Source organism: Ylistrum balloti, unplaced genomic scaffold (assembly GCF_031769215.1).
Source record: "Ylistrum balloti isolate Yb309-2 unplaced genomic scaffold, AGI_CSIRO_Ybal_v1 Utg369850, whole genome shotgun sequence".
Taxonomy (NCBI): domain Eukaryota; kingdom Metazoa; phylum Mollusca; class Bivalvia; order Pectinida; family Pectinidae; genus Ylistrum; species Ylistrum balloti.
Genome location: NW_026782003.1, coordinates 304,184 through 316,595, shown reverse-complemented (window position 1 = coordinate 316,595; position 12,412 = coordinate 304,184). Strand labels below are relative to the sequence as shown.

The following is a 12,412-nucleotide window of genomic DNA, read 5'->3' as shown; positions in this document are numbered from 1 at the left end:
TTCATACATGTTAAGAGCATTAAGGGGGAGGACTTGGCTCCTGAAATCATACAAGCTCTTCGGAACTTTGGCCTGGACATTGCAAAATTAAGGGCTCAGGGGTATGATGGGGCATCGAACATGTCTGGAAAATTTCGCGGTGTACAGGCAATTATAAGACAAACAGCTCCGCATGCCACCTATGTGCATTGCAAGTCGCACCAGTTAAATCTTGCCCTTGTTCATTCCTCTTCCCAAGCCTGTGTACGGACCATCATGGGAACGGTGCAGGATATCGCTTTTGCTTTCGATTATTCAGCAAAGCGCTTGCAGTACTTCAAAAATGAGCTCCTCGGTGACCAAAACGCCAAAGATCAAATGGAGTCTAGGACCAAACTGAGAACACTGTGCGAAACGAGATGGTCTAGTCGTGCTGATGCCTTACACACGTTCAAGGCTTCATTCAGTGTCATCGTTAGTAGTTTGGAGGCGTTGAAGAACGACGGAGATGACAAAGCGGGTGGAAGATTGGCAGCAATTTTGAGGTTCGAGTTTATCATTGGGCTGGTCGTTACTGAACACATCCTCAGCGGCACTGTTGCGCTTTCCAACCATCTACAGTCAGTAGACTGCGACCTTATGGAAGCCGCCACTGAATGCAGGACTGTAATAAGTATGCTCAGAAATGAACGAGCGGATGATGATGTTTGGAATGAGCTGTTTGACCAGGCTGTCGGCGTAGCCGCAGAATACGGTATTCAACCTTGCGTCCCGAGACAAACTGGACGACAGCAGCAACGTGCAAACTACCAGATACCCGACCCAAGGCAATATTGGAAAGTTAGTCTGTTCTTGGTTTTTCTTGACCATTTGATCACAGAGCTGGAGACACGGCTATTGGATAGCGAGGGTAGATTCAAAGCAGAGACGCTCTTCCCACGTAATCTTCAGCAACTCACTGACGATATTGTCAACGCAGTGTTTGATGCCTTTGAAGTAGACCTGTCCGACAAGGCGTCTTACCTGACGGAAGTTCGGCGATGGAGAACCAGATGGGTAGCCATTCCACTAAAGGACCGACCAAGAGGTCTCTGCGAAATCCTGGATCGGACAAGTCGAGATCTATACCCAAACATTAGAAATATCTTTAGTGTACTTCTCTCAATGCCGACATCGACTGCATCAGCCGAACGATCTTTCAGCTCGATGAGACGAATTAAGACCTACCTCCGGACAACAATGACGACAGAACGGCTGTCTGCTCTTGCTGTCCTCCATACCCATCGGGACACTCAGGTTGACATAGATACTGTCATTGATGACTTCGCGGCAGCAAAGTCTCGAAAGTTGCAATTCGTTTAAACCAATACCGGAGGATCAGAATGATGTCTTTTTGTGGTAGATAACCACTTTAAAATTTTTCGTAACTTTTTGATGTTTCATGGTACAATCTTCCCTTAAATCTACGTTTTAGATTGGTATTGTGTTGTATATTTCTTTATCTCATCTTTTGTATCGTAAAGTTGTTTTTGACAAATGTGAAAAGTGAGATTAAAATCTTTATAATCTTTATATATGCTGGTCTTTTTAATAATTTCGAATGATTACAATGCTGTAATCAAAATACCTTCAGCTGCCGCCCCTGCACCCCCAAGCATGCAATTGAATGAAGGCCTCGCTACGCCACTGACTACATTTTACTGTAGGCTACTACAGACACCGAAACCATCCAATAGTTTGCTTAGTATAGGCATCAAATGAAATCACATCTAATATTGTGTGTGTCAAAGCAATTCTCTCTCTTTAAAAAAACACCCCAAAAATATAGTAAATATACGAAGGGAGGTAACTCGTACACTTCATAATGCTGCAAGAAACGAATTTTCTCTCGAATTGCCCGTTGCGCAAATAAAAACAAAGCAATACAACGGGCGATATTTCACAAATTCCGGTGAGTTCATTAGTAAATAAATAAATAAACAAAAAATAAAAATGAATAAATAAAAAAACAAAAACTCATATATGACATAAACAATACTTGAAACACATGTTTTAATGCAGTTACATGTACAAGTGACATTTGATGGCTCAAAATAAGAAATAATGTCCCAATCCACATATTTGATATCCAGACTAATTGTAGGTAGGCGGTGAGGGATGTAACTTGTGAGGTCTTGTTATTTTTCATAGTTCAGCATCAAGTACACTGTATGTCAGTTTGCCTAGAAAAAAAGATGAAATGCATTGCGTCCTTCGTTCTATAAACTTTCTTTTTCTGAAGTTAAATAAGGGGTCAGAGACACTATGTTTCGGGGTTGTTTTTGGTGATGTGTAAAAATTAACAGGATATAGCATACCATATTATATTTAAACACTCCCGACTCGTCGCTTTCTTCTTCTTCTTGGGACGCGAGCACACGGGAATGAATTATAATATACGTGTTCTTTTATCTGACTGAAGCATTTAATATACAGCCATACTTTTGTAATAAAGTTAGATCACACACGGAAGCGTAGTTCACCTGAATCAATGCATATATTTATCATTTCTTACGTTATCAGACTTTTCATCTTTTTTTTTTCTCATTTTGGAATTCAAAGTTCCCATAATTTTTGTTGACAGTTGTTTTGAAATATTAACGAACAATTTCTTCATAACGGACATATTTAGTGTCAGTGCCATAAGTTGATAAATATCTAATAATAAAGTGACTGTATTCACTTAGAAATACCGTTCTTATTTCATTATTGCTACTTATCCGCCAGTCATTTAAGCATGAAACAGGTATATCTCTAATAAAAGGATGGTAAAGGGATAGACAAGATATAGACAATTACAGAGAGAGAACGTTAACAAAAGTGTTATACAAGTGAACTGTAAAGGTATGTACAGATTAACTTCCCGCGAGACTACAACAAGGTCCGAAGACACCACAACAGCTTTTAGCAACAGAACATGTGTATGTCACCCCTTAGACCTTGACGTACGTTACTCCTACCACAGAGAGATATATGAAGGTATTTAGTAGTGTTTGGGTCAGTGGTCTTCTAGAAAACTGTACCAAACTTTAGCGTATTTCACAGGCCCCTAATTTTAAAGAGAGAGTGCAAGTTACATTTAGAAAAAAACCCTGTCAAATCAATAGGTTTGTGTAATACAATGTCAAAAACGGTGGCATCCTGGAAGTTTTTGCAGTAATCACCGACCCAATTTCAAAACATGAATCCACTGACCACGGTCAACGCATTTGCCGACAATTCTTTCTTGAACCGATAGCTATTGGATCCAATGTCTACTCGATCTGATGTCTACTCGATCCAATGTCTACTCAGTCCGATGTCTACTCGATCTGATGTCTACTCGATCCGATGTCTACTCGATCCAATGTCTACTCGATCTGATGTCTACTCGATCCAATGTCTACTCGATCCGATGTCTACTCGGTCTGATGTCTACTCGATCTGATGTCTACTCGATCCAATGTCTACTCGATCTGATGTCTACTTGATCCAATGTCTACTCGATCCGATGTCTACTCGATCCGATGTCTACTCGATCCAATGTCTACTCGATCCGATGTCTACTCGATCTAATGTCTTCTTGACCCAATGTCTACTCGATCTGATGTCTACTCGATCAAATGTCTGCTCGATCTAATGTCTACTCGATCCGATGTCTACTCGATCCAATGTCTACTCGATCTAATGTCTACTCGATCAACTCGATCTGATGTCTACTCGATCCAATGTCTACTCGATCCGATGTCTACTCGGTCTGATGCCTACTCGATCTGATGTATACTCGATCCAATGTCTACTCGATCTGATGTCTACTTGATCCAATGTCTACTCGTTCCGATGTCTACTCGATCCAATGTCTACTCGATCTAATGTCTACTCGATCAACTCGATCTGATGTCTACTCGATCCAATGTCTACTCGATCCGATGTCTACTCGATCTAAAGTCTTCTTGACCCAATGTCTACTCGATCTGATGTCTACTCGATCAAATGTCTACTCGATCTAATGTCTACTCGATCTGATGTCTACTCGATCTAATGTCTACTCGATCTAATGTCTACTCGATCAACTCGATCTGATGTCTACTCGATCCAATGTCTACTCGATCCGATGTCTACTCGGTCTGATGTCTACTCGATCTGATGTCTACTCGATCAAATGTCTGCTCGATCTAATGTCTACTCGATCTGATGTCTACTCGATCTGATGTCTACTCGATCTAATGTCTACTCGATCCAATGTCTACTCGATCTGATGTCTACTTGATCCGATGTCTACTCGATCCAATGTCTACTCGATCCAATGTCTACTCGATCCAATGTCTACTCGATCTGATGTCTACTCGATCCGATGTCTACTCGATCCAATGTCTACTCGATCTAATGTCTACTCGATCTACTCGATCTGATGTCTACTCGATCCAATGTCTACTCGATCCGATGTCTACTCGATCTAATGTCTACTGGACCCAATGTCTACTCGATCTGATATCTACTCGATCCAATGCCTACTCGATCTGATGTCTACTCGATCTGATGTCTATGTCTACTCGATCTGATGTCTACTCGATCTGATGTCTACTCGATCAAATGTCTACTAGATCTAATGTCTACTCGATCTGATGTCTACTGGATCTGATGTCTACTCGATCTGATGTCTACTCGATCTGATGTCTACTCGATCTGATGTCTACTCGATGTCTACTCGATCTGATGTCTACTCGATCCAATGTCTACTCGATCCAATGTCTACTCGATCTGATGTCTATTCGATCCGATGTCTACTCGATCTAATGTCTATTTGATCTGATGTCTACTCGATCCAATGTCTACTCGATCCGATGTCTACTCGATCTAATGTCTACTGGACCCAATGTCTACTCGATCTGATATCTACTCGATCCAATGCCTACTCGATCTGATGTCTACTCGATCTGATATCTACTGGATCTGATGTCTACTCGATCTGATGTCTACTCGATCTGATGTCTACTCGATCAAATGTCTACTAGATCTAATGTCTACTCGATCTGATGTCTACTCGATCTGATGTCTACTCGATCCGATGTCTACTCGATCTGATGTCTACTCGATCCAATGTCTACTCGATCTGATGTCTACTCGATCCGATGTCTACTTGATCTGATGTCTACTCGATTCGATGTCTACTTGATCTGATGTCTACTCGATCCAATGTCTACTCGATCTGATGTCTACTCGATCTGATGTCTACTCGATCTGATGTCTACTCGATCTGATGTCTACTCGATCTGATGTCTACTTGATCTGATGTCTACTGGATCTGATGTCTACTCGATCTGATGTCTACTCGATCTGATGTCTACTCGATCTGATGCCTACTCGATATAATGTCTACTCGATCTGATGTCTACTCGATCTGATGTCTACTTGATCCGATGTCTACTTGATCTGATGTCTACTGGATCTGATGTCTACTCGATCTGATGTCTACTCGATCTGATGTCTACTCGATCTGATGTCTACTCGATCTAATGTCTACTCGATCTGATGTCTACTCGATCTAATGTCTATTTGATCTAATGTCTATTTGATTAGATGTCTACTCGATCTGATGTCTACTTGATCCGATGTCTACTCGATCTGATGTCTACTCGATCTGATGTCTACTCGATCTAATGTCTACTCGATCTGATGTCTACTCGATCTAATGTCTACTCGATCTGATGTCTACTCGATCTAATGTCTACTCGATCTGTCTACTCGATCTGATGTCTACTCGATCTGATGTCTATTTGATCTGATGTCTACTCGATCTGATGTCTACTCGATCTGATGTCTACTGGATCTGATGTCTACTCGATCTGATGTCTACTGGATCTAATGTGTCTACTCGATCTGATGTCTACTCGATCTGATGTCTACTCGATCTGATGTCTACTTTATCCAACGCCTACTCATTTGTTTGCATTTTATTGTAAAGGGAATTGAAAACTTAGCGAAGAGGTAGAATTATTTTCGCTATTCTAAATTGCTTAAACATTACATGAGCATTCAGTAAACTGGGTACCGCAGAAAGGATATTATCATCAAGCCCATAGTGTTACAGATGAAGACAATAAACGTTCATTCTAAAAAGGACAACAATCGGTGATCGCTCTTTTGAAGTCTGATGTTGCAGGACTGGAATAATCTGTAGCACTTATTTTGTAACCTGTGTAAATAGAATGCTAATAGAATGTTCAATTTTGTACAGAAAGGAGAGTAGATAGATTAATCGTTACACTAGATGATATATTAAATGATGATATTGTTACTATTTGAACATGGACTGATGTTTTGTATAATTGTACGCCTGTAGAGATATCTCAATGGTCGCGTTATAGTTGAAAAAGATACCCGCTCAAAAAAAAAAAAAAAAAAAAACGAAAAACAAAATAAAATAAAATAAAAAAACCAACATAGTTTTTTTGTAATTGTTGTCTGTCTGTTCTGGCTGACGAATGCACGGACCGTAATATGTAAATAGAATTTATATATTTAACGTCTGTAGTGAATTTTAGAACAAACGTTTATTCTGAACATTTTTTGGGATTATTGTTGGGAAACTACACATAATCTGATGGAGGTATGAACCGTGTTGTGACGTAGGTTAAAGAAACACTGCCTGGTACTAACAACAGATATGTATTGATAGCTGATTTATGGGCGAGATATTTTAATTCTTACTTATCTCGGTGTTCATATGTTATTATCCATATACCATAAAAACAAAAGGTAACAGAGGTATCACACTTCCATGTGAGAACGGGCATGTTAATTCGGATCCGTCTGCCGGTTTGACGAAGATGTAAATCGTTATTATCTTTCCGATAATCTGACAAACACGAAAGCATGACGTGTACGTGACAAAATTAATCCATTATGTAAACTGTAAACGTATTGATATTTAAAAAATCGATACTTCCTTTTAATCATACGGTTTGTGGCTTCAAATTGTGGTGTGAGGTGTATACCCGATATTCAATCCTGCTGAAGTGAAGCGCGAGATACATACATGATATATATAAGGGTGTAGGTATGCACGCCAGACTTTACACAGGATACCTACATATGACGTAAAGAGTGCATACCACGTGTCTGTGAGTTCAGATTTGAAATGAACTTTACGGTCAGTAGAGACGACCACCCGTGGTAATTGTGTTTTATTAAACAGATCTTCTCTTGTCGGGATTAAGATTTCATTTTGATTTTAAAGAAATAAGCTAATTTATCAGGAAAACGAGGTGCCTCTCTCGTGTCAATTTCACGCGCGTCTTAAAGAGATAAGAACGTTTTCAGAATTGTTTTCAATACACAATGTTAATAAACATGTTCACACATTTCTCGGGCTCTTGAGCTTTGAGGTTTAACTTACCTATGCTATAACATACGTTTCACCTCCAGTCCTTTCCTGTCTTAACGAAATACCTGTTCTATTAGATATCAATATAAGCACTGAATGTTGGGTTCCCATGCTAGGTGGCCAATTGATATATCATTTAATTACTAGAACAATCGCATGAAAGAAATATTTTTTCTTGATGAAAATGATAAATAAATACGTGCTAAAGTTTCAGTGTTAAAAGCAATAGTAATTTAACCTGCGTCGGAAAAAATAAAAGTCATTCAGTTGAGAAAGTGAACGTGTTTATCATTTAAGAGCAAGACTTCAAGGACATTTCGTCAAAGACGTTAAATTGAAACTTCTATATGTCTATGACTTACACTCAAAATAACCGTTTCAGAGGTTTATAGGATACACGCAAAAATATTCTGATGGATTCAAATAATGTAAAAAAAAAAAGGGGGGGGGGATAAGGACATATCTGAATAGAACCATCAAGAAAAGTTCTAGACATACACCCAAACACACTCCAGTACAGCCTTCGTATGGTAAAATGAACGTATGATATATTAGTTGAACATATGACAACGTGTACAGGTAAAGTCAGGAATGATGGAGGAAAGCAGTGCTGCAGTCCTGGTATACACCGTGTAGTTGGAAATATTCGCGGGAATTCGATTCCACTTTTATCGCATTCATTAAAGATAGCCCGAAACTAGATACTCCGAAAATACCACTGCAGTATATCCGTGCTCTGCTGTTTTAGGTCATTTTACAGGGATATTGCGCGAACTTTAATCCCCCGAAATACATACTTGTCATTGTCAAACATATTGTGTTTGAGGGCAGTTCCGCGTCTATAAAATCAGTTTAGTACGTGATGTTATATACACTATTTTGATATAGTCTTTATGTTTGGGTTTTAAACATTTAATACTGGGATATCTTTAAATACTTTAAGTTAACGAAATAATTTATTCACGTTTCACACGAGCACGTGCAACGATTACATTATTGGTACAATAGTACTCATTTCTAATTTCAGTTTACTTTTGAGGTATATAATTAACGACCCGGATTAAACCGGATGATTGTTGGTAATTTGTTGAGAGGAATGGCAGGGTTTAAACAAATCTAACACTCTCCTTTTTGATGTCCTAATTACCTACTTAAATCGCTAACCTTTATTTATCTTTGTGTTCTCCCCGAGGATATGTGTGCTTTTTAAATCACATAATTATAGGATAGGGGGTTGTAAAATCATTCGATCAAAATTAAACTTTGAGTATAAGTCAATAAAAACTTAAACGATAATTGTTGATGACATAAAATATCTATGAATGTAGAGACCAGACCAATGGTTAACACATACTTCTCTCTACCAAATCCTTTACATACCAATTAACACGCCACGTGTATTGTTATATGAAATACCACATTTATGGCCTGGAGCTGGGGGCAGGCACACTAATTGATTATCTAAAACAAAAATCATTATGACACAAAAACTATATCGGGGGTTGTGTTAATGTGTTTCGCATTTATATACCAAACAAAAAACAAAACATTTTGGTTTCTGTGGGACGAAGAGGCAAAAAGTCAATGTGTCATTAGGCAACAGTCACAAACTCGTTGTGCAGGTGGTCAACATGACCCAATATACTACACACACACACACACACACATATATATATGATTAACGTTCATTAAGACTTAATATATGTTGAGAAAATTCCTCCTTTTGAAAGGACAATGAAGACAATGGAGAGATTGTGTAGTATGACTATAACAAGCATAGTTAAACATCATTTTTGTGATCAACCTAGAAAAAATAAGATAATCAGGAAAGAGTTCATTTTAGGAACAGTGGTATCTCGATTATAAAGCCATCCGTGATATTAAACGGAATCAATACGTCACATACCTTAACTAGACATATTTATTAATATTCCAGCGCTCAAGTAGACCAGGGGAAAAATAAATCTATATTCATGAGTGACGATATATGCAGCGAGTTCAATCAAACGTCCATTGTTCAGTACAGGTTTTCATGCCGCGTAACGAGTGAAAAAAATAGAGGAAACCACTCGATGTTGAATACATTGTGTCCGTATCAACATCGATTTTATATGACGTTTCTCTAATATCTGCATGCTTGAGTTGTTATGTTGTGTGTAGAGACACGGAGAACGGGGGTATTGATAGAAGGTGTTGATGAATCAAACCAAACGCTAGATAAGAAATGCTAACAAAATATATAGAGCTGTGTGATTGGCTCCACTTTTTAAACAACGATGTATAACAACTTCTGAAATTACTAAAATAACATTACACTACCATCAACCTGCAAATGTACATGGTTTATTCAAGTACAATGGCAAAAACAATACCACTGTGACAGAATCTAAACTCCAGCCAGTGTGAAACAATTATCAACAGGAAAAGCGAGAATATCAAAACGTTAGATTTGAGAGGGGTAAGGACGTGATGAACAAACCGACTTGAATTTCGACAAGACACCTTATTCATAGACAATATCGCTACTCGTGATCATCTCACCGTTTAAGATGTGATCTATTTTTTTTTTGAAGATACAAGCTTGCTCCCAATACTTAAAATGTGTCCTTTACGACGACGCAGGTTTTCAAAAGATGCAGATTGAAAGAGTGATTGTCGTCATCAAATATTGTGATCACATTTGGAAATGTCTTTTAACTTATTTTACTATCCCTCATTACATATCGTTGATCGTTTCGTTTCCAAGTTCCGAGTTGGTATGTTTTTCGTCCTGTATTTACTTATATCGATTTTCTGTAAGCATGAAGCCTTCTAAAACGACCTTACAATGCCAGTTCGCCACACGCACTACGCTGTATTATGATATAGAAAATACAAGTTTCGAGCATCACTCGGTACATACAATAGATGTCATTACCAATGAGTACAATAAACTCTTGAATGGTTCTATCCGGAACAAGAGACCCGGAACCTTGTACATGACAAGGCACTTACAAAGTACTGTATATGTAGACTGCCTATTACAGGTATGTCTCACAAGCTAGATGTTGATAGTTTGTCCTAAAAATCCCTTGTATCCAAGTTATAATTATATTTTTTATCAGTAAGTATAATCTGTCACTTTAGCGTAAAGATTGTCTTTGTGTTATTGTATTTATAAAAGTATACTGAAATTTACCAGAATGCAAGAGTATGTAGGATGCATTTGCCCATAAATATGTGCAAAGGTTTACTGTTATTTGAATTGTTATTAAATTGGGAATATACTTACCAGCCAATGAAATCAGGGAGAATTATACCTACCAGCCAATGAAATCAGGGAATATTACACCTATCAGCCAATAAAATCGGGGAATATTACACACACCAGCCAATGAAATCAGAGAGTATTACACCTATCAACCAATGAAATCAGGGAGCATTACACCTACCAGCCAATGGGATCATACCGGATGTGTATCAACCAATGAAGTTATCGAATTTGCCTAAACACTGAAATAATGACATCAAAGTGATAATTGTTATGGTCGTCGTTCTGTACTGACCTCTGCTTGAACTTTTATATTGTAACTTTTGTTAACACTTTACCTCATTGTCTGAGACAATTATTTACCTATACGCTCATGCGGATTTTCATAAGATTTCAAAGAAAAACTAATATCTCTTCAATTCCTCCTTGAAATGCGTTGTGTTTGAGAAATTTTACATTGTATATTGGTGAGTTTTATCATTGTCTACTCTGTATCAACTCAAATTTCAGATTTATCGCTGTTATCGATAAATCATCCTTGCTTATCAATTTTGTCGATTTATGTGGAATTAATGTCCTGTTGTTATCCTAGTATTGGACCATATGAGCGATATGGTGGTTGTGTGATTATATTGTGTTGTTATAGTATATTTCTTTCGACCATGCTGCTGATAAATAAAAATATTGTCCTTGTGTTTCGTATTAAATCATCTTCTACCCTCCATAATTGCATCACAGGGTTTGTTAGAAAAAGCAATTCTGTCTTTCCCTTTAGGAAAAGACAATTCATATGGTTTTATTTTTAAAAAAGTTCCCAGTACAGTGCTTAACCTAAGTTTCCATCATATCCTAACTTAGCGTAACCATGTCACAATTTGCTTAAGTTAATGATTTTGAGGAGCGTTTCAGGGGTATTTGTGATTGCATGAATAACCATCAAATAGTGTGAAGAAAAAATAATCACCTCTGTGTTATGTTGACAGAGTTTTTTCATCCTCAGGATCACAGAGATATTTTTGAAGTTTAGTTCTTAGGTAAGATATCGGCAAAGTCCTGTGTTAAACTTTGAAAATATATCGACGATGTCATGGTGATAAAATCTAAGACCTTCGTGTTGAGACATCTGACCATTTCCGATAGACGTGAAATATTCTGTTGATCAAGTCTCTGTGCCAACTGTATCATAACATTACCTGAATAGGTGCTGGAACACTCTCTGTGCCAACTGTATCATAACATTACCTGAATAGGTGCTGGAACACTCTCTGTGCCAACTGTATCATAACATTATCCTGAATAGGTGCTGGAACACTCTCTGTGCCAACTGTATCATAACATTATCCTGAATAGGTGCTGGAACACTCTCTGTGCCAACTGTATCATAACATTACCTGAATAGGTGTTGATACATTGTGTTGAACTGTTACCGTGTGTCTGGAGACCGTAATATCCTTCGACGTTGTCCTCGGACTCGTAGTTATGTTAGTTATGATAGCATGACCTAATGAGAATCTTCAGGAGGAAGCCCAATACAGAACTAAAGAACTTAAGTACATTGTTACCAACTTGTGTAATTTTTAACCATCTCGCCACACTATTTTCGACCTTAGCGTACATAGGATTACAGTACAGCCGAAAAGGTGGGTCAATTCCTTACCAACTCGTACACTATGTACGACAGTGTCAGATGAAGGTGACTGTAGTAATCGAAACGTCACACCTAAATCTTCTAACGTTGACTTTTGTAATAAAAGTGTCCATACTTTATAGTGTAAACA

At 38.1% G+C, this 12,412-nt stretch overlaps 1 protein-coding gene across 1 annotated transcript; it reads left to right on the top strand.

The window, feature by feature from the left end:
* The first annotated feature begins 120 nt into the window (after positions 1–120).
* On the top strand, positions 121–1,341 carry LOC132545483 (zinc finger MYM-type protein 1-like). Its single transcript, XM_060209166.1, has one exon. The coding sequence runs from the start codon at positions 121–123 to the stop codon at positions 1,339–1,341; it is 1,221 nt and encodes a 406-aa protein (XP_060065149.1).
* The last annotated feature ends 11,071 nt before the right edge of the window (positions 1,342–12,412 follow it).

Bases quoted from the DNA above. Each gene is read 5' to 3' on its own strand.
- LOC132545483 (XM_060209166.1), top strand. From the start codon at position 121: ATGTCTGGAAAATTTCGCGGTGTACAGGCAATTATAAGACAAACAGCT.